Below are 23,663 nucleotides of genomic sequence, written 5' to 3' on the forward strand. Positions count from 1 at the left end.
GTCCCCCTTGCCCCCCCCTCCAGATGCCCATTGTTACAGGATATTCCGTGTCCAACACTAAAGTGGTAGTGGTTTGTCATAGTTAAGCTGGGTGGATGAGAAAAAGCATGTGTTCATTCTTCAGTCGGAGGGGACTCTTAAGCTCCGCCTTAAGGGTATGATGCGACAGCTTTACCGGGTTATTGCCCATATATGCAGAATCAGTCATCGTCTACTTAACATTCATAGACTGGTGGGTCCCCATACTGATACTAGTTCAGTGGAGCAGCAGTTAAGCGATGCACCGCTCCACTGGCAGGGGGCTATTTCTATCACAGCCACCATTTGGGATTGTGCAGCCATGTTGCTCTTCCTGAGCAACCTCTCGCGACCCATCATTAATTTAACTGCCAGCTGCCGCTGTGGCTCAGTGGTTATCGCGTTCGCCCACTGGCCCGAAAGATGCAGGTTCAATCCTGGCCGTGGCGGTTGAATTTTGGTGGGGGTGAAATCCTAGAGGCCTGTTTGCTGTAGGAGTCAGTGCATGGTAAGGAACCCCAGGTGGTTGAAATTTCCGGAGCCCTTCACTACAGCATCTCTCATAGTCTGAGTCACTTTAGGACGTTAAACTCCCATAAACCATAACTGCCACCTGCATGGTGGTCAGATTACTCACAATCCGGTACATAGGTTGTGATGATGCCACAAGGTTACGTGTACTAGCGGCTCGATTCCCTCCTCTGCACAAGACAAGGTTCTTGCTAGGGGTTAGTACGTATGGAGCGATGGTTTTGCACTAAAGCTGGAGGAGACACTTAAGATCCGCCTAAAGGGTATATGACGTGATAGCATTGATGTGTTAATGGCTGTATATGGGGATGTGGAGATGCTCTGCTTTACATTCATAAACCCCTGGGAGTCCTCATACCTCTCCCAGTGGGGTGGTTAAACAATTCAGCACTTCTCTGCGATGGCAGGTGTTGCCACCGGTGGGGCTTGTGCGACCCTGGTTGCTATTCTCACGCAACTTCTCATGACCAGTCATTGATTATACTGCCACGGTGGGCAGTTTGCTCGCAATCCAGTAAGCAGGTTATGATGGTGCCACAAGGTCACGTGACTTAGGTTGCTTCTCTGGGGATTTTTTATGGATTTTTTAACTCGCAACCAGTGATGCCGACAACGCTCCTGGCTTTTCTGTGACACAATGCCCTTAACATTGTCGCATTAAAACTGACCTTCCTTTCTTCCATCTCACAGCGGTCAAGGATCATGTTGAAAAGGCAAGGACTGCTAATTGCCAGGAGAGTCTTCCAAGGGGAACTGCTGCCAACATCAGGTGACCCATAGGTTGATGCTCTTATCCTGTAAAACCTTGTATCCTTTGATCTGAATGTGTTGACCATAGTCCAACGTATGTAATGTGAACCCTGAAACTGGAATATATTCCAGTTAGAGAGTAATTACGTATTAATATCCACCAGAATGCACCCGTATAGCTGCTTCAGAAAGTTGGGTTCAAGCTATTCCATTATTTTGCAAGTGCCCTGCCTTATTCGTTCGGGGTGAATGTGCCGTTCTGCAGCTTTTTTCCAGTCATTGTTGCATTGCTTATGTATGTACCGTATTTTCCGGTGTATAAGACGCACCCTTGTATAAGACGCACCTGCCATACATGCAAGCTGTCGCTGAAAAAGTTTGTATATAAGATGCACCCGTGTATAAGACGCACCCCAGTTTACCCAGTTAGGCTAGTGAAGATCAATTAAACACGCTTGCGCGACTATCGTGAAATGCACCGTACCTGTGAGCAATTCTTAAGCAACGCTAAGAGATCAAAAAAGGCAACACTCACGCCATACCCGTCCACATTTTAGCAAAAAAGAAAGAAAAAACGATACAGCTCCCCATATGTCCATAACAACATTTTATTTCTAATTGAAACCTTCGAAGACTTCATCTTCAGATGCGCTATCAAAAGGTTCACCCATTTCTGGAAGCAACTCGGCTGAAACATGAACTACGTACACGGAGCAAAAAAAGTTGCAAAGGGTGACTAAAAAAGAACGCCGGCTTGTCTTGACAATGGCGAGAAGCGCGATTGTCACCATCTTTTGGCGCTTCTCATTACTTTTGCTTGGGGCCTCCGAAACATGCTGCGCGTTTGTGATCCCGGAAGTCGTCATCCCCGCCGTTTCATGATAAAGATCACCTAGAATGTCGCGCACTGCGGTCCCGGTATTGAAGTATTAACCTTGTTACAACCGCGTTATTGGTAGTGATATTTTTTAGGTGAAAAAAGCTTGAGCATGAACCGGAGTAATCGATGAGCTTGCAAAAAAAGATGAAAAATTCGCATATAAGACGCACCGTTGTATAGGACGCACCAGCAAGATTTTCGAAAACAAGCCGCGTCTTATACACCGGAAAATACTGTACTTCTTTGTGGCATCACACTGCTGCTTGCAACTTTCTGGGGAAAATGTACAGTGGTGAGCAGCCTTGTCTAGAGCGCTTGAGCACTGTGCACTTGGTAACAAAAACCGAAATTAGAGAGCAGCCCCTCATTACAGGGCAAAGTTTTCGTGCCTGCTTTGTTTACGAGGCTATCTGGCGCTACTTCCGTGCAAGCGTTGCAGCTGGACCCTAGAGGCTGCCACAAAATCTGGATTTGTTTGCAAGGAAGTGCACCGCCCGAGCGCTCTAGACAAGGCTGCTCACCACTGTACGTAAAGCAAAATGGCAAAAGCTGCAGTGCTCTAGGCAAGGGCATCCTCAGAACTTTTTTAGGGGGTGCACCCGATGGCTGGGGATGGGTGACGTTGCGAGTTAGCACCAAAGAGACACTATTTGTGGTCTAAACTACCGACATCAAACAAAAATTAGAAAGCAAATTAGTGCTAAGCTTGGAGAACATGCATTAGATTTTAATAAGGTGCAAGAATTAATCTTAATAATCAAAATGCGAAAAGTTACAATCACCTAAGCATGCTATTCAAGCTTTGTAGTTATTTTGTGCTAGTGCATAAAACATGTGCGACATTCCAGGAGGGGGGGCACCAGCCCCCCTTCCCCCCCCCTCTCCAGACGCCCATGGTTCTAGGATATTCAGTGTCCAACACTAAAGTAGTAGGGGTTTATCATAGTTTAGCTGAGTAAGTGTGCAAAACCATGTGTTTATTCTTCAATAGGAGGTTACACTTAAGCTCCTCGTTAAGGGTATGACGCGACAGCTTTACTGGGTTAATGACCTTATGGGCAGGATTGGTCATCATCTACTCAACATTCATAGACTGTGGTGAGTCCTCATACTGATACTAGTGCAGCGGAGCAGCAGTTAAGCGATGCGCCGCTCCACTGTCAGGTGGCTATTTCTATCACAGCCACCGGTAGGGATTGTGCAGCCATGTTGCTCTTCCTGAGCAACCTCTCACAACCAATCATTAAGTTAACTGCCACCTGCCAGCCACCGCTGTGGCTCAGTGGTTATAGCGTTCACCCGCTGGCCCGAAAGATGCAGGGTCGTTCCCGGCCGTGGCGGTTGAATTTTGATGGAGGCAAAATTCTAGAGGCCTGTTTGCTGTAGGAGTCAGTGCATGGTAAGGAACCCCAGGTGGTTGAAATTTCCAGAGCCCTTCACTACAGCATCCCTTATAACCACGGTCACTTTGGGACGTTAAACTCCCATAAACCATAATTGCCACCTCCATGGTGGTCAGTTTACTCACAATTGGGTAGGCAGGTTGTGATGATGCCACAAGGTTACGTGTATTAGCGGCTCGACGCCCTCCTCTGCACAAGACAAGGTTCTTGCTAGGGGTTAGTACGTATGGAGTGATGGCTTTGCACTAAAGCTGGAGCAGACACTTAAGATCCACCTAAAGGGTGTATGACCTGATAGCAGTGATGTGTTAATGGCCATATATGGTGATGTGGAGATGCTCTACTTTACATTCATAAACCCCTGGGAGTCCTCATACCTCTGCTAGTGCAGTGTTTAAACAATGCGGCACTTCTCTGAGATGGCAGGTGTCGCCACAGGTGGGGCTTGTGCGACCCTGGTTGCTATTCCCAAGCAACTTCTCATGACTAGTCATTGATTAAAACTCGCGATCCGGTAGGCAGGTTATGATAGTGTCACAAGGTCGCGTGACTTATGTTGCTTCTCTGGGGATTTTTCGTGCATTTTTTACTTGCAACCAGTGATGCTGACAATGCTGCTGGATTTTCTGTGACACGATGCCCTTAACAATGTCACATTAAATCTGACCAGTTGTAGCTGTTGTGTTGTGAACTCTGAAATTCTACATTTTCATGTATTCAGGCATGCAAGGCATCCATATTTCATGATTTAAGATGCAATGGTGTTGGAATTTATTTTTTGTAACTTGTTTGCAATATTTATGGGAACATGTGTATGTGTGTTCTTTGCTAGTTTAAAGTGTTTGTGAGCAACTTGAATCAGTATGCTACTTTTTAAGAGCCGTACTCAAAGTAGGAAATAGCTAGATTTTTTATTTTTTCCTGAAGAAGCTTGGACTTCTTTACTTTTTCTCTTGCAACGAGTCAGCATTTCTAGCATGGCGTAGCCGTGCTTTCTTGTCATTTCTTCTAGCACTTTCAAAAAGACGGACTGCCGCCACTTACTGCCAGTGGTGTCGCATTGCTGTTGGCAGAATCAGTTGCTGGTATCTGGTGGCAGCGTAGCAACAAGCCAGCGTGGCGTTTGTCGAACAGAATGACTGCAGCTCTTGTGTGCACTCAATTTAAAATTTTGCAAGGAACATTTGAACTAAGGAACCAAAAGAAACTACAAAAATCTGGAAAACTGGAAGCAGTTCCACGTGGCCGTGATCAATCGAGATATGTCCGGTTGCATCTCGTGTCACAGCCAAAATGATAAAGCTGCGTACCGGCGGTTTTGAGCATCAGTAAACTCATAGTAAGATTATTCGCAGCAATATCAGCAGTATATATTTAGATATAATATCTTTAAGACTGCCTTAGTGTTTTACACTATAGTTTTGAGAACACTCATGCATCTCGTATAGTGTGACACTTATTACTGCCACTGCATGATGCCTGGGTGGCACAGCAGTTTGGTCTGCAGAGTTACATACTATGCGTGTATATGCTGTCCTTGATATCGAGGTTTCTAGACACAGTCTGCCATGAGAAAACGAGACTTTGATATGAAAATATTCGATTTCAAATGCTTGTGCTGCGTATCGCAGAGCAACAGTGTAGATTTGCTTATTTGGACAAGAAGCTCTCGATTGCTACAGAAAATAATAAGTTGATGAAAGTCAGCAGACTGTCTTTAACAAAATGCTGCAACTTGCAGCTTGCAATGCTTGTTCTAATGAACTTCTCTGCTCCGTTTCATTTTGCAGGCATCGAAACCAATATTGACAACCAATGAGTACACAAGCTGCCCAAAGGACCATCTTTCAAAACCAGTGCTTCCACATTTTCTGGATGAACTGCCCTATGTTCATAACGTGAAATAGCAGCATAGCCAGTGATCTAAGACTGTGGTGGTGGTGCATCAGAATGGGCCGTATTCGTCCCTGCCTTGTTGACACCTAGACCACAACCATCATTGCAACAACGAGCCACGGTGTCTCAGTGGTTACGTTCCTCGGCTGCTCACCCAAAAGATGTGGGTTCGATCTCGCCCGATGTGGTCGCATTTTGATGGAGGCAAAATGTTAGGAGCCCCATGTACTTTGCGATGTCAGTGCACGTTAACGAACCCCAGATGGTCTAATTACCAGAACCTCTCCACTACAGTGCCCCTCATAGCCTTAGTTCTTTGGTGACGTCAACACTTGATAAACCAACCAACCATCATTGCATCATTAACAGTGGATATTGTGAAACATTCTATGTATGACATCATATGCGAGTGTTGAGGAAACCTTGTTATCTTACACATTGCTGTACAAATGCACTTCTCTATGTTCTTTGTTCTGTTTAGCCTTTTCTGAATAGAGTACACAGCAAAAGAAAAAAAACTACCTGAAGTAGAAAAGCAGCTGTGTTTGTGTGGATGTGCCTTTTGTGCATCATACTTGGTCTTGCTTTTTCTGCTCTAGTCTCACGAGTTTAGCTCTCGGTTTCATTGTGGTTATACTGCCCTGTTAGCTTCCATGTCTCATGATTTTATGGCTTATTGTTTTCTGTATTCTTCTGCAACAACGCCCTTATCAAGTAAGCTCTGAAAAGCAATAGCGATAACTTTTTTTATGCTGTCACATGTTTTCAGGTGAATTTTAATCTGCAGTGTTTTACCTTATCTCTACAGGAGCTTGTAGTGCTTGTGCTTCTGATTCTATTTGGTGTTAGGAAATATTATCTAGTCTGATTCATTTTGGTTTGATATTAATGCTTCATGCTTATTTTAGAGCTGTGGATTACATTGGTGACCCTGATGGCAGAGTTGGTTTTGTCCTTGTGGTGTGCGATGTGAGTGTTTCTGTTCTTTATTTTTTGTGATCATCGGACCTGATTATGCAAGATTGAGTATCGTTCTTTTGTTTTCTTAATTGCTTTTTTTATTTTGCTGTCTTAACATTCAGAACTGCTGTGTATGTTTTAGTTATTTATTCATTGCAGTTCAGTTTGGTAATATCAAACTACAGATATTTTTAGTCACGAAGCTTTTCTTTTTTATTTTGAGGCTACAGGAACAGAAGTGTTTGCTTATGATGTTCGCATTACAGCTGAATAGGTTCGTGCTTTGTTGGTACATTAAGCTTATCATGGTAATATCCAGACGTGCACACTGTGAAATGATACTTGAGATGGTGCAGTGTGCACAGGCAAATGTGTTAATTACGTTTTTTTCAGTAATGACGGGTCAACTTAGAAATAGATATGGAGCATTTGGCTACATTTAGTGAAAAGCAATGAGTCGTTCAGCAGGTTTTCTCCAGTAGTTTGCTCAAGGTTTATCTGCAACATGCAAAGTAATGAACGTTCAACCTTTAATAGTCAAAAGGAATGCACTCATCAGCAGTGTACTGCGTCACGAGTGAAAGCTCACAGACATTCTGCAATTCGTGAAAAATTTGCCAAGACTTGCGAGATCCCTCCCAAGAGGCCAGGCATTTACGAGCACTTTATCTTAGTTGCTCTGACTATTAAGTTGTCTGCAGAGTATGCCAAGTAATTGTTTGAAAGCTAATACATTATCCGTCCAACTCCATGCTAATTTACGAGTACCGGGAAATTCGGTTTAAAAACATTTTTTTTCTTGAGGAACAACTCATGGACCTTGAAATGAAATGTTAGCATAAATGTTGCGTAAGATTGCCTTCTTCATTTATGGTTACTGGCTGCCCCTCCAAACGGGCTGTGACATGCTGTAAATACTCTCATTTTCTTGGTGCAGGCCTGGTCACAGCGGATCCCAAGTTCAGAGTGCGACCTGCGGAAAACACCAGTAAGCAGCTGCACCAGTCGTCCCACTGCAGTCGGAGCTTCATGCAGAAAAACCCTGTAGAGCCACACCTTCGTGCCCAAACAGTTGACCATTCGTTCCAGTGTGAACACTGTGGAAAGAGCTTTGCAAGAAAGTATGGCTTTGTGAGACACACCCGTACCCACACTGGTGAGCGTCCATACAAGTGTAACCATTGTGGGAGCAGGTTTGCTCTCAAGGCCACCCTGGTGGAGCACCTTCATACTCACACGGGTGAGCGTCCATACAAGTGTGACCACTGTGAGAGCAGCTTTGCTCAAAGGAAAAGCCTGATCGTGCACCTTCGCACCCACACGGGTGAGCGTCCATACAAGTGTGACCACTGCGAGAGAAGCTTTGTTCTGAAACAAACCCTGGTGGAGCACTTCCGTACTCACACGGGTGAGCGTCCATACAAGTGTGACCACTGTGAGAGCAGCTTTGCTCTGAAGCGAATCCTGGTGGCACACCTTCGCACCCACACTGGTGAGCGTCCATACAAATGTGACCACTGTGAGAGCAGCTTTGCTCAAAGGAAAAGCCTGATCGGGCATCTTCGCACCCACACGGGTGAGCATCCTTTCAAGTGTGACCATTGTGGGAGCAGCTTTGCTTTCAAGGTCGCCCTGGTGGCACACCTCCGCACCCACACAGGTGAGCGCCATACAAGTGTGACCACTGTGGGCGCAAATTTGCTGTAAAAAGTCCCCTAGTGCGACACCTTCGCACCCATACGGGTGAGCGTCCATATAAGTGCCAGCTCTGCCCAATGGTCTTTATACAGAGTTCAAGCCTTGCAAGGCATGTGCGCGCCCACAAGAAAAAATTCGTTTCGGTGTCAGCTGTGCACAATGCCGTTTAAAGAAAAGCACACTTCAAAGCTACATCAAAGCCAGAAACATGCTTCAAATACGACAGCTCGTTGGAAGTTTTGATGCCTTTTCTCAACAGTATGTCAATACCATTGCTAGATAACATGTCTCACTTTTTAGTTTGCTATGTTGTGAACAAAATGTGTGAATTTACCTGCCTTCAAAGTACAGAACAATTCTTCGGTTTCTTTTCTTTCTCCATAACAGACCTGAACATACCGGCTTGTACTTTGCTAGTTGTTTCAGCTCATTGAGTGCTGTGCGTGAACTGTGATTGCAGTGCTTGGCACTAGCTTGTAAACTGACATACTCACATCAGAGCAGTTCTGTGTTCTTTTAAAAGTAAATGTAATGCCACCAGAGAAGAATGCTGTTTTGTTATTCCTTCCATGCTTTGTTGTGGCTGTATTGGGACAAAAGAGCCGATTAACAAAGCCCAGGCTCCTGATGATAAACATTGCTCGCTTTTGTTTGCAGCTCTTTAAAGTAGTCTCTTGGTTTAGATTTTAAAAATTAATGCTTTACTGCACGTAATTCCTGTGCGTTATCTTTTTTCAAAGATTGGTACCTTTGCATGTGGCATGTTTTTATTACAAATTATGTCCTTAGCATTGTTAGTCGTGACAAACATGCTGCACATTTGGAGGCAAAGGGTCACTGTCCCAAGAGCAGTTGTTGTTGTCATTCCATTATATGCCAGAAATTTCGAGGTATTTAAGCATTTCTACAGCAAGCACTTGCATATTATATTGTCGTTAAGGAAACTAGTGTAAACTTGCTTTGGTGACTACATGGACATAAAAATTTGCATAAGTTGACCATTGACAGAAAATTTATTGCCATTTATAAAAGCTTGTGGAGTTTCATTCGTTGAAAACCAATGAGGGACACTGAGGACGATGCTACCAAATTTTTTCTGTTAGTAAAATCCGATAGTTCGGCACTTTGTAACTTTGCTGCTGCTGACCCTGGAATGAAAAATAAATTTTGTTGCCAAGAGATTTGGATTCGAAGTTGAAAACATTTTTCCCGCTGCTACAAATCATACTCGGGAGTCTCTGATGACGAAGTAGGAGAACAGTGACTCCGTGAGTGCTGGCGGCGGGAGCGCAGCAGCCAAAATGAAAACTACTACCGGTCTGACTTTGACGGTCTCCATCACCCGTCGTCGCTTCGTTTGCGTTTGCACCTACGTTATGATGGATCCCTTTCCCGACTCAGGCAACGAAGTTCTCACAGAGAATTGAGGCATGCATTTAGAGACCTCAGCGCCACACAGCATGCTATGCTTTTGAGGGCTGAGGCAGAAAGTCTTGCAAGAAAGTCCTAGCACGGAGGAGTCGGCAGGATCGCTATCACCATCGAGCCACCGTCACGACTAACGTGTGGCAATTGGTACGTGCGGGCATATTTAAATTCTGTAATAATAGTCCTCGTAGGGCTGGTTATGCAGCCTAGTGTCTTGGTACGTTGACAAAGCGAACACGCTATGCGATGCATTTGCTAACGCGGAGGCACGTTGAACATTGGCTACACATAGCACTTTTTTCTTATCGCCAATGTGCCATTGTACCAACTTCGTTCAAGGAGCACTCGCTGCTACGCCCTTGTAAATTGAGGCGCATAATAAAACTATATGAGCACGCAGAACGCATAGCTGCGAAGCACCTCAAATCATACCAAAACTCAGCTGGCCGCCTTGATGCGCCGTTAATTGCAGGCTTTCTTTGACTTTCAGCATTCAGGTTGCCTTCTATCCGTCTTGATCCTGTGATTAAAGGGCACTAGTGGCTTGAAACAAAGCTTGTATACTTTAGTATGGATCAAACACGTACCCTTCATGCACGTTTGTCAGCCTCAGAGATCTGTTGTGCTTTTTCTCCTATTTCATCATCACGCTTGTACTTGCGAGATTGGTCTGTGGCGGCGATACCTGTATTTTAGTTCTTGCTCTTTGCTACCTTACAAGGGCTTTGTTTTCAGAAAGAGTGGTGTTTTGTGTTTTGGAGCTTGTATTCTGTCGATACAAGCCAACTCATTTTCCCCTCAGTGTTCCTTTAAGGAACATTTACTCCAGCCATTTAAAGACATAGCTGTGTCTTGTGAGCTTTAATAATTTTAAAAAGAGAGACACCAAGCAACAAAAAAGGTCTTTCTTGATGGTCCTGCTCTCAGCACGGGGTCGTCGTTCACAGCAAAGACGCAGTCCCCTGCATAAGCCACAACTGAGTTTACTTGGAGGAATCAGGATGCTACAAAAAGCAAATGCAGCAGCGAGCTCGTGATGTGAAAATTGAAAGCATTCGTAACAACGCTTAAGATGCACTCAGTAATGAATGGCCAAACGATTAATTGCGACAAGGCAAGGATCGCTGCAAGCAAAAAAAAAAAAAAATTCAGGGGGCACTTTGGCTTTCTAAAGTGCTGCAAGGCGAAAGCGTTTCCTGGCCACTGTTTGTTTTTACTAACTTTTTTATTTTTCATATGTTGTTTTTTATTTATTTTTGCTCCTTTTCTTAATTTTATTGTTTTTTTTTATTTTTATGACAACTTTTTATTTTGTTTTTATTATTGTTTATTTTCTTATTTTTATTTTCCTTTTCTTGACTTTACTCCTTTTATTTTATTTATGAAGCCCATGCATTCACTAGATGCGCCTTTATTCACGCTGGAACCTTGAGCCTTTTAAGCAGTGACGCCGAAAGGCAGATGAATCTGCCGACGCTTCTGTCGACACGGCTGCCGACGCATCTGTCGACACTCCTGTCGACACTCCTGCCGACGCATCTGTCGACACGGCTGCCGACGCGTCTGTCCACACCGCTGCCGACGCGTCTGCTAACGACAGTATGAGGCATTAAAGGGTTTCGCCTTAAAATGACAGCATCACAGCTGCATATGGGATCCCTAACCATATACAGAACACATCACACAAGCTGATTCGAAACGACGGAAGTCTAGACCCGATATACACATGCTCCTTTTGGTCATTTTTTAGGGCTTTTTAAAATAAACCACTTTTGGTGATGCCTTCATTGTGAACGCTGCCCCCATGCTGGCAGCCGGAATGTCAAGGTCTTTTTTTACTGGTTGGTGTCTCTATATTCAAATGTAACCCCCCCCCCCCTCAAATGTAACGCCGCTCACACATTTGACTGCTGCTGGCAACGCTTTACCAGTTTTTAATGTAGTGTTTCGTCTATCGTCATCTGTGCTCCGGGTCCGGTAAGTTTTCGGCGCTCGTTCTTGGATACATTTAAGGTGGCTGGACACCAGTTCGACGTCTTGGGACAGGTGATAAAGGTGTGGCCAGACTGTGTCATGGTGCGGCTGTTTACAAAGTGAGGGATTTTGTGGAATGACGCCTTGCTGTGGTTGTTTGCGTAGTGGGGTATTTTGCTGGACTATGACGATAGTGCAAGTGTGGACGAGTAGTCCAGTGACTAATATATTTTCGTTTTGGAAAGTGCCCACTAGTAGCTGACGATAAGCGGCGGCGGCCGAATAATGCTACCGCGTTCTACTTTTCAAGGGGCTCTAATAAGATCACGGTATCCCTGGCATGTTGAAGTACGCCTCTTTACGAATATTGTCCAGCAACACTTTTTTGAATGCGCTTTGTAGAAGTTGAGTGATCTGTAGTGGAAATTTGAACTTCAGCGTCATCACGCCTTTCCCTCTCCTCTCGTAATTTTTTGCACGCTGTAATGTCAGCGTTCCTCCAGTGGCCACACTGCTGGGAGCAGAATTTCCTGATTTTTAGAATTTCTACAACCTGAAGTACCGGCAAAGCGGTCGCCATCAGCAGAAGCCTGGCTGACTGCGGGGAGTGAATCAGACACTTGACGCGAGAAGGCTCTAAAGTGTCCCATAGGAAAAGGCCATTACCGTGCAGCTACCCGGCTACAAACCCTGCATAGTGCCCCATGGATTTTCCGCACAGTTCTTTTGTGTGCCGCGTTGTTGAACGGTGGATGCTTTGCCATTTGGGTAGAATCGTATTATCGCCTGTGTTCGTGACCTGTGAAAAGCTGGATAATTGAAGGCACTTCGTGTTTTCGGACAACCTTTGTGTGACCCATGTGGATGTGGTCCTTGAGGCTGCGAATTCCTCTGATCTAAAGAGGGCTGGTTTCAGTTGGACTTTATAAAGCTGCCAGCCCAGCTCAAAGGGGGGGCATTCTTCTTATGTCAGAATGATATGATTCCATATCTCTCACTGCTGTACGAAGTCTCCTCGCCACGTAAGTAAAACTGTGCGCACCTCGAAGGAAAACGCTGTTTATCTGCTGCATTCCTGGCTTGCTAGCTGAATCAAAACCATAGTCCGTGGCAATGCGCTCACAGTCCGCTGTGACGCTATATAAGCATCCTAATGGGCTTATGAGGGGAACAGGTTACGCTTGCTGTAAAGCCATTGTTTTTAGAAATATGTTTCGCCTCATGAGCCACTAAAAAGGATGGCAAGCAGTGCTCACTTCGTTAGCCGATTTCTTCAGTTGTGCCCAGATTGAGTAGGCACTCATCGCAGGAACGAGTCCGTGGTTGCACTTCTTGTTTCCAACAACTTTTGCAGCGGCTATGCAGGTGTTTTTACTGAGAGCTGTTTCTCTCTATTTTTTCTTTCAAGAGTGAAGTTTTGTCGTGAAAAGCAAACAGACCTATACGTGCCGACGGAATGAGCAATGGGCCAGTCTAGGCCGGGCCTGTCATTAGCGGACTGTGTTCGTGTCCTGACCGAACTAACGGCGAGTTGAGTTGGACCCAGTCTAAATAACGGCCTGTGTAGACCTTTAGCACTGAGTATAATGCCATTTCTGGTAGCTTTCCTCGCATCTAAAGCCTTTGTTGTTCCAATTCAAGATTCCATTTCAGCGCTTGTCTATTTCTGCAGCATTTGAACAGCAACGTTTTCTCCTTCTCTATTCACGGCCTCTGTATTCCTTTATTTTTCGCTCAAAGGACTTGTGATCCTGATATGGTTGAGAGGACATTCGCAGTTTTCTAATCTGACCGGCAGTTTTAAGAAACTGAAAGTGATAGCGGTGGACATTCCTCAATGTGTTTCACTTATTCCCTTTCTTTTTAATAAAAATGGCCAGCTGAGATGAAGTAGCTTTATGCATTCCGTTAAGCGAGAGTCGCACCTGTCGGAGCCCGTCTCGTGCACTGGTATAATGTTCGCCAGGTTCGAAGAAGGAAAAGACCCCGAAGAAGGCTTCGAGGGTTTGTGTGGTGCCGACCTTCGAATGCGCATGACTGCCATTTAACAACTCTTCTCAATCACAGATTGACTCGGTGCCAGAAAAGCAGAGGCTTCAAGTTAAGTGGAGTCTCACGTTGTCACGGCACGTCCAAGAGCATGAAATGCTGGCTGTAGTCAAACACAACTCAAGAACGAAGTGACAAACGACCCTCAAAGGGGGCTGTCCGGTCAGTAAGGTTGACCAATTCTCATGACATCGTGGTTAATTCCCTTTGACTTACTAGTGTTAAATCGCAGGGGGTGACAGATGAAAGGGGATTAACCACAGCTTAATGGGAATAGCCGCTGTGGCGTATAAATCGAGTAACGCCATTGGCTGAAGGGTCTTCTTCGAATGGTATCTGCCGGTTCGTTCTGGAGTTGTATGTGGCTGTAGTTGGTTCATAATGCAAAGAAGGTGAAACCAACAAAAATGGTTGCTGGACTGGACACAGGAGGCACACACACACACCAGTGGAGTTGTGTACGTGTGTGCCTCCTCTGTCTTGTCAAGCGTCCGTTTTTGCTGGTTCCACTTGCTGTGTGTCATGGCACGTCCTTTGTTGTTAGACTATAATTATGACAGCGCTGTTTTTCAAGTATCTGATTTTGCTTAGCCATTCTGTCGAAGCTGGGGAATGTCGGTAGCAAGTGGATGTAGCATGAACATATCTTGACCATTTTTTCATAGAAAGTAGGGTTTTGTATGTTCTCTCATTTGTTGTTGCATGCCTAAATTTGGTTCACATCAGATGTTAAAAATGCTTCTTTTTTATTAATCTACTGTCTTTCAATGGCCAGTGGGACGCATAAGACCCACTTTTCCAGGTGCTTTCACAGGGCAGTGGGGTGCATATGCCCCACTTTGTTATTGAGAATCGTTACACCTAGAGAGGTCAAATTTTGCATATTTCATAAGAAGCTAATATGAATTTCTAAGCCACCCTTATTGGGCAGTGTGTCTTCTTGCAACATTTTGTCTCATGATTGCACTAGACTGATATTCGGAAGTAATTCTGGAACGGGCAATTAAAATTTTCTGATTGTGTTTCAAGATTTCTTGTGCTCCGAAACTTGTTTTGTGCTACATATAGACAAAAAACTTTCACTCTAAGTTGTATCGTGTCATATTTTTCATCTCTTTTTTGCTTTACAGAAACTGAACAAATAAAGCATGGACCATATTAGCGTGGTAATTCTCTGTGTTAGTGTTTGTTACAAGGTTCACTTGTACTTGTAAGTGCTTCTGTATCCACTTAAGCTAACCACTCAATTGGCCTCGCAGAATAAAACCTCAAACAGGACCCTGCACATTTTAAGAAACTTGCCTAAGTCGCCCTAATTTGCCTACAATTTGAGTACGCATTTGTCATTTGGAATCCACACCAGGCCTACCTCACCGTGAAAGTCACTGCTTGCAGAAGCGTGCTGCACATTCTATTTTTTGAGACTACTCAAATCATATGTCAATAGATTAAAAAAAACCTGTTGTGTTCGAAGACTTTTCTTATTGCTGTAAACCTTCATGACTACTGCTAACACATAAACATCAATTACCATACCATTCATTACTCTATCACCATTTTTTTCAGTCATCTTCGGCCAGCCGCACAAAGTTCAGTGCATCATCTGTTGTTCATCTTCCTTTCCTTGCCCATTTATGCCTCACAGTATCATCTAAGGGAGCAGATTACCATCGTACATTGCTACTTAACCACTGCATGCAAATTTAACGATTGAATATTCAGTGATATTTAAATTCATTTTGTTTGTTACTTCTTTCTTACTCATATTCATGTGCCTGCATGTGTGTACTAATCTCAACTGTGTGTGAGGAACGTTGCTGGATTTAAATAGCTTTATAAGAATAAACTGTCCTGTTTTGTTTTTTCATTTCATTTCTAAATATTGGTGTCTTTGTACCTTCCGATTTTGTTATTGTATTTAGGAACTTAGTTCCTCGTTCTTCTTTAATTGCTTACACGGTTTAAACTGCTGCACCTGTTAATTTGTTTCCCTCATTGCCGTATGTTTGCCGTTCAGGCTTTGCACACTTCATTCAATCTGCCGTATTGGACTGCTTTTTGTCTTTCTTGTTTGATTTTTCACTTTATGCTACATCTTTCCTCTGTAAAACTGTGGAAATAGGACCTTGAGAGGTAAGCTGAATAAAGTAACAGGTCCCAGTGGAGAGTCAAAATACTTTCCAACCGAAGAATCTCTCCCTCCTACCAAATTCATTTCCGTGCTTCTTAAGATGCTTTGGCAGCAGAAATGATTTTTTATGCCTACTGTTGCACATGATGGAGTAGAGAGAGCAAATTTTCGGGCATGTTTTTTCTTTTGAATAGTTTGCAAGACAGGAGGATACATGTTTCACTACATGGAATTCACCAATGCCAGCTGAATAATTAGTAAATAAACTTTTCCCATATTATTTGGGTTGTAACAGCTGAACAATGGCTGTGTCATAAAAGATGATTTGAACTCTTGTGAGGCAGGCAGGAGAACATGAGCTGATGTGACGAAATTTTAAGTCGTCTGGTTGGCGTCAGTTTGTGGTTGGCCGTTGCCAATCATTCTGAGTAGAGGCATCTGAATCCTGCCATCAGTCTACGGACAGTTTGTCAAACACCCAGCGGCTTTCCATGTAGTTTGGCGTATTCGACAACTCTAAGGTGGACAGCTGCATCGTACACTGTCAAGCATCTATTTCGCACCGGATACTGGCACTTGTCGCAGATTGGCAAAGCGGAGGACTCAAGATGGAGCACAAATAAATAAATGAATGAATATTAATATGAATATTGTATGTAAATAAATAAATGAAAATCATAGCACTCACCTCCTCAGCCATGCATGCTGAAAAATTACCTAATGATAGTAATAGGCAACTGTCGTCATCTGACAACACCTCGGCGAGTGCATGCACACGTGTAGAACAGTTGATGATTTCATCTTTTTAAATTTTTTTTTATTGTCATTGGCTCCCAAGTTCATGGAAGTGGCCCATTCATGGGTGCTACCCTTGACCACATATGCCACCGCGGTGGCTTAGTGGCTATGGTGCTCGGCTGCTGGCCCGAAAGACGCGGGTTCGATCCCGGCCGCGGCGGCTGAATTTCTTTGGAGGAGAAATTCGAGGCCCATGTACTGTGCGATATCAGTGCACGTTAAAGAACCCCAGGTGGTCGAAATTTCCGGAGCCCTCCACTACGGCGTCTCTCATAGCCTTAGTCGCTTTGGGACGTTCAACCCTATAAAACCAAACCAACCTTGACCACATATAGGTGGTATATTTTTCTGGAAAAACTTCAGACGGCTAATTTTTTTCTCTTGCAACTTGTCACCATTTCTAGGATAGCTGAGCAATGCACGATTATGCTTTCCATGCTTGCTCATCATCTCTTGTAACATTTTTAGAAATGATAACTGCTACAATGCTGCCACTGGCTCTGTGCTCCTGCTGGCAAAAGTGCTTGCTGCTGTCTGTCGTATCAGGTATACTGTTTCATTGATATTAATTTAAAAACCACCGCTCTCGTCATTGCCACTGCACGGCCTCTAAGCGGTGGTGCGGTCATGTCCACAAAGTTGCATGTAGTTACTGTATCTACATATGGCCTGCCCACTGTCGAGGACACCATCTGCCATGAGATAGTTAGAGTACCGTATGAAAAAAGTGAGGTATTAAATTAATCTGCAGTGTTTCTCAGTGCCACAGCCTCGTATTCGTATTATACAACAAAAAGCATTCTTTTTCGTAAAAAAAAATATTAATAAAAGCGAGCAGACTGTCTCTTTAACGAATTGCAGCAGCTTGCGACCGACCGTCGGTTGTTATGATAATCAAGTTGTGTGCTCTCTTTTATTCTGCAGGCTTTGAAAGCAGTATTGGCAAGCCAAAGAGTACACCAGCTACCCGAAGGCGGATCTTCGAAAACCTCTCCTACAAGCATTTGCCGGCGGAACAGCGTGATGTTTATGAAATGCCACATCCAGTGATCTCGGACTGTGGTGGCAGTGCACTAATTTGGGCGTAGCATAGCCTGCCTAGTTATCGCAAAGAGCACAGCATTGCAACATGAACAATGTATACCATGAAACATTCCACGTCTGATATTGTACATGAGTTCAGCACGAGTCATAGGATACCTTGTGATCCAGCACATTGCAGTGCAAGTTGCACTTTTTCTCTGAACTCCTCTGTAATTAACAGCAATGAAAAAACATGGAGGGGATTAGAAAAATTGCCCGTTATGTGCCTGTGTCTTTTGCGCGTCGCATTTCAGCTTGCTTTTTGTGCTGTTGTCTCTCCAGTTTGTGTCTTGGCTTTTCACTGTGGTTCTGCCATCATACAATTTAGTTCTTTTGTCTCATTATTTTGCTGCTTATTGTTTTATTTGCACTACTGTGTCCTATCTTTTTGCAAAGTGAGCTCTGAAAATCAGTTACATTTTGCTGTTATGCAGTTGTATATTCTTGGATGAATCTTGAAGGGACATTTGTCAAAGCTAAGCGCTAAAGTATTGGCTTGGTAGATTTTGTCCCTTGGTGACAATAACATCCGCACAACTTGGGGTTTGAGCACAACTTTGTGTATCTTAAATTGGATTAGAAATTCAGGTCCATGTGGATGGTAGCACCAAGCTGTGTTCTCTCGTCGCGTCTGATATGGTATACGCTTTTAGTAAATATCCTGCATTTCCTGATTATGCCCCAGCTTCCTGCAGACACAGATATTTTAGTTTATATAAAATTAAGGCAGTGCAGTTGTTCGCTCTTTCAGTAAATTACTGTGGCTTTTATTCGTTAAGCTTGATTGCTCATCTTTTAAAATGTTTTTGAAAAAACAAATCACACAGTCAACCTTTTTTGTTGTATGCTTGCAGAATTTTTGCTAGTTACTTTATTTTTATTCATAACAGATTATCTCGAACTCACTATTAAACACTTGGCTATGTTTCTAGACAAGGAACAAGTCCTTCAGCAGTTTTTGTCCAGCAGCGTGAACAAGGTTTCCGTGAAATGTCCAGGGTAATTAAGTTTAAAGCTTTAACAGACAGAAGGAATGCAGTCATTAGCAGTGTGCTCTGTGTTCGATCAAAGCTCTTTGACCTTTTTTTAGGGATGAAATTCTCTTCAGCATGACATGCAAGTTTCCTGCCGATGATACGAGCACTTTGTCTAAGCAGCTCTGGCTCTTAATTTTCCTGCAGAGTATGCTTATTGCTCTCAGTAATTCTTCAGAAACTGGAACATTATCCCTCCATACAAATATATGAACCGAAAATTTTGTTTAAAAAAAGTTTTTTTTCAGGATCGACGTATTGGCTCGTACGTTGCCTCTTAGGTATACAGGTTTCTGGTCACATTACCAAATGAGCTATGACATGTTTTAATGTTCAGCATTCCATTTAAAACTCCCTGTCTTTCATTGGTGCAGGCCTGGTTAAAGCTGATCCTGACCAGGGTGTGCCGCCTGGGGAAAACTTGCAGGATGACAACACCCATGTGCAGCACTCTATGCCAAGTCTTTGCAACACTGTTGGAAACCACCAGGATGGACATGCCAACAAGCAGCTGCATCATTGCAGCCACTGCAGTAAGGGCTTCATGAAGAAAAGCCACCTAAAACTGCACCTTCGCTTCCACACCGGTGACCATCGCTATCAGTGTGACCACTGTGGAAAGAGATGCGTAAAAAAGTCTCACTTGGTCAAACACGTCCGTACCCACACGGGTGAGCGTCCATACAAATGTGACCACTGCAGGAACAGCTTTGCTGAAAGAGGAACACTGGTGGCACACCTTCGCACCCACACGGGTGAGAAGCCATTCGAGTGCCACCTCTGCCCCATGGCCTTTACACAGAGTTCAAACCTTGCAAGGCATGTGCAAGCCCATAACAGTGAAAAACCGTATCAGTGTCAGTTCTGCACATCGGCGTTCAAAGAAAAACACCATTTAAAACGCCATGAAAAAAGTCAGCATTCTTCAAAAACCACTGTTCCTTAAAGTTTTCATGCGTTTTACCAACTTTATATAACGAAATAATTTCTGGCTAACCTGTTTCATATTTTAATTTGTCAGGTTGGGATAAAATATGCAAATTTATATGATTTGAAAGTGCATCGGCATGGGGCAATTCTTCGGTTGCTTTGCCTCCTCTATAAGAAGCCTGAACTAAGCTAACTGCTGCTGTCCTGAAGGGAACTTAAATTGTGGCATGTGCACATGTCAGCATGTCATCATTTTAATAGTTTCAGCGTGTTGAATGACTTGAATGAATTCTGGTTGCAGTTCAAGAAGTTGATATATTCTTGCGAGCAGGACTTTGTTTAACACTGAAAAAATAGCCAATAGGTAAATATGTTTCACAAAAGCTGGGAGTTTTTCCAGGTGTGCATCAATAATCATTTCTCGCACCCTTTTTATTCTCATTGTTATCAGTGCATTCATTTCTGTGTCCCCTCATGTGTTCAACTTTGCCCTTTCTTTTAGATAGCTGTGTCCTGTGCAGAGATGTAAAAAATTAGAAGATTGATCAAGTTCAGCTGGATGTTTTTGTAGAATTCACCTATGTGCAGTACTTGGGGTATGAAACTGAATCTGAGCAAGACTAAAAGTATCACAATCATTAGAGTGAAACTACCACTGAACTTCATGTACATGCTTGGTGACACAAATTAAAACGTTTGATCAAGTGAAGAATCTGGGCATGACCCTAGCTTTATTCCTCATTCATCATCATCATCATTAGCCTGACTAAACCCACTGCAGGGCAAAGGCCTCTCATATATCTCTCCAGTTATCCCTGTCCTTTGCTAGCTGCGGCCACCGTATCCCTGCAAACTTCTTAGTCTCATCCGCCCACCTAACTTTCTCCCTCCCCCTGCTAAGCGTGCCTTCACTTGGAATCCACTCTATTACCCTCCAGGGCCAGTGGTTATCTTGCCTTCGCCTTACGTGCCCTGCCCAAGCCCATTTCTTCCTCTTGATTTTGACTCGGATGTAATTAACCCGTGTTTCTTCCCTCACCCTCTCTTCCTGCTTCAGGTCTCTTAACACTACACATATCAGTTTTCTGCCCCATAGGTGAATACCGGTAAGCTACAGCTGTTGTATAGTGTTCTCTTGGAAATCGCAACTAAATCCATTTGTTCAAAAGTCGAAACAAACGACCACAGTGGTGGCCTAGCAGTTTAAGCATCATCCTCGCATGCGAAGTTGTATCCCCTGTGCCGCTGGGTACCCAGTGGAGATGCAGTGGGCACAAGCTTTCCCCTGGCCTGGTGCTGGGCTTATCTTGGGAGAAATGCTTGGAAAATGGGTCGTTGATCCCAGCTTGTGTAAGGAAAAATGCTTTGTGATGTCACACTCTTTTTTTCGTAGCTTCCCTTGTGTCATAAAAAGATTCATTAAAAGCCAAAGAAAAAGTAAATTACAAAATGAGAAAATTGCATAATGCACTCGCTGATGTCAAGCTCTACGCATGTAAAACATTCCTCCGGCCTTTCTTGGAATATGCCAGTATAATCTGGAGCCCCTATCAAAAGAACTTAACTAGAGTGTATACAGAAACTATGATTTGTTAATCTGGTTATTCACTGCACACTGATATTAATAATCTAACCGGCCATGTAAATATACACTGTCCCAACACAGAATCATCTCAGGTATTAATGCTTTATGCATCCTTTTTCACGGCCACTTTAAACTAATACATTAAAGTACTTGCACCATCCCTGCAGCCATTCATCCGGAACCTACCGTAGTAAAACAGCTTACCAACAAATTTGCCATGTAAATATCTACAAGTACTCTCTGCTTCCAGCTGCCATTTCTCTTTGGCATGTTTTGCCTGTTGGTTTTGTAATCTGTACAGCAGTAGAATTGTTTGTTAACTGTGTCCACCACATTGACCTTTTTGAGTAATTGTCTCTTTTCTTATGTGTTACAAGTGTGAACATCTGTTTTGTTTTGTGTATGCTATGTACATGAATGTTGTGCAATCACTTCTGCATGAGCCCGAAAAGGGCCTGCAAAATGTTTAAGTAAATAAAATTTATCACTTTTTGGAATGAGGATTTTAGCAACAACTCTAAAATTTGTGCATCTATATGCATTACTCGCATAACTTCTTGTGCCTTCATCCAAAAAAAAAAGCGTTTGAAGGCGAAGAAAACAAGTTCTCGGGGTTGTTACAATGTGCGTATGTTTTGTAGTAAAACGTTTGGCGCTAGCTAACGAACTGACATACTAATGTCCAAGATGTCTGTGTTCTTTCCACATGCTGTCTTATTGTTCTTTCGATGCTTGCACTATGGCTCTATCTTTGTGATACAAGAGCAGAGAAGCAAAGTCCAGCCTTTTGATGATATACAATGCTTATTTTTGGTTTACTTGCTGCTTGGGAGTATTTTATTAGTTTTAATTGTGTGCTGTAACAGTTTGCAGGATTCACGACCAATTCAATAAAAGTTTCTTGTCATCCATTCAAAGTGCGAGGATGGAGTACCCGGAGAAAGCTTGTGCTTTGGGCAGCTTGACAATGCTGCTGCCTTTACACATGGTGGCAGTGAAAGCACCTTGCAGACATGACGCAGACATGCAGTGACTAACAAACGGTCACTCTATTTATAGCGTTTTCAAATTTGTAGGCTGAAAAATATGGTGCTAGGATATACAGATGAACTAAAAAAATACAAATCATGAATTAACCCGTGCTTATTTGGAGTGCGTATGCGGAAAAGAGCGACGGGTCAAAGAACTAAAAACCAAGTAGTACTCCAAGTTGGGGAATTCCCTGTAACATTTGACCAACCCTCCCAGAAACCTGTTTTCCTTTTTTCTCAATGTTATGAATGGAATGTAAATTGAGGCATTTCCTTTTTTATGGATTGAGAACACTTACAAAAATTTGTGGCCACCGTGGTGGCTCAGTGGTTATGGCGCTCGGCCACTGACCGGAAAGACACGGGTTCGATTCCGGCCGCATTGGTCGAATTTTGATGGAGTGCGAAATTCTAGAGACCTGCGTACTGTGCGATGTCAGTGCACGTTAAAGAACCCCAGGTGGTCGAAATTTCTGGAGCCCTCCACGACGGCGTCGCTCATAGCCTGAGTCACTTTGAGATATTAAACCCCCTTAAACAAACTTAAAATAATATATGTGCGCATGTCTGCACGTTCGGCGTCTTTGTCTAGGCAAGGAATGGCTTTTCAATATTTGGAAACAGTGAATGACCAAATGGCTACCCTTTGATCGTTTCAAAGAACAAGTGTGTTCACTTAGCCTCATTATGCAGAAGTGCAAGACGAGAGGTTGAGACATCTTGACAGTAGTGAGGATGATGCTGCTGATGGCACAGTTGCGCTTGGGCCGGAGATCCGGAGAACAGAGAGATTCTTGTAGAAGAAGTTTCCTGAAGAAGCAGAAAAGTAGACTTGGCAAGTTCATCATCATCATCAGCGTAACTACACCCACTGCGAGCCAAAGGCTTCACCCATGTCTCTCCAATTAACCCTGTCATTTGCCAGTACTGGCCACCGTACCCCTGCAAACTTAATTTCATCTTTGCACCCCAATTTTCTGCCGCCCGCTGATATGGTTGCCTTCTCTTGGGGTCCACTCTGTTACACTTAAGGACAAGCGGTTATCTTGCCGTCGCATTACATGCCCTGCCCAAGCTGATTTCTTCCTCTTGATTTCAACTAGGATGCTATTAACACTTGTTTGTTCTCTCACCCAGTCTGCCCACTTCTGGTCTCTTAAAAGGTGCCGCGAAACACATTTTCAGTGCATTGTTTTCCTTGTTGCTTGCATAGAATGAGTTACAGTGATGCTATTAGCATTGGTCGTACCGTGTATATTCCGGTTTTTAGTATTTTAATTAGCTCGCAAAAACAAATTCTTGCCGCTGGTGGTGTCACCACACAGTGGCGGTTTTCAGCAGTGGATGTGACATCACCGGGCGCGAGCTTGATGATTGGACAAACAGTAAATATACTGCATATATAATAAATGCATATACGTTTTGTCATGTTTTGGGGTTTTGTATTAGATCAACAAAACCAACATGTTTGCCTTACGTAAGAG

General features: G+C 43.5%; 1 protein-coding gene across 2 annotated transcripts; it reads left to right on the forward strand.

Annotated features, from left to right (window-relative positions):
* The first annotated feature begins 3,951 nt into the window (after positions 1-3,951).
* On the forward strand, positions 3,952-22,162 carry LOC149366385 (uncharacterized). Of its 2 annotated transcripts, none has more exons than XM_089550416.1 (2): positions 3,952-8,098; positions 19,008-22,162. In XM_089550416.1, the coding sequence occupies exons 1-2, from the start codon at positions 7,309-7,311 to the stop codon at positions 19,577-19,579; spliced, it is 1,362 nt and encodes a 453-aa protein (XP_089406542.1). In that variant the 5' UTR covers positions 3,952-7,308; the 3' UTR covers positions 19,580-22,162. The 2 variants fall into 2 exon arrangements, with proteins under 2 accessions (XP_089406542.1, XP_089406548.1); XM_089550422.1 differs by having other exon boundaries at positions 17,441-19,132.
* The last annotated feature ends 1,501 nt before the right edge of the window (positions 22,163-23,663 follow it).

Source organism: Amblyomma mixtum, chromosome 1 (genome assembly GCF_055824585.1).
Source record: "Amblyomma mixtum isolate Tamu chromosome 1, ASM5582458v1, whole genome shotgun sequence".
In the NCBI taxonomy this organism is placed as follows: Eukaryota; Metazoa; Arthropoda; class Arachnida; order Ixodida; family Ixodidae; genus Amblyomma; species Amblyomma mixtum.

Bases quoted from the DNA above. Each gene is read 5' to 3' on its own strand.
- LOC149366385 (XM_089550416.1), top strand. From the start codon at position 7,309: ATGGTTACTGGCTGCCCCTCCAAACGGGCTGTGACATGCTGTAAATAC. The intron at 8,099-19,007 runs GTGAGCGCCATA...TCATTGGTGCAG, and splicing joins ACACCTCCGCACCCACACAG to GCCTGGTTAAAGCTGATCCT.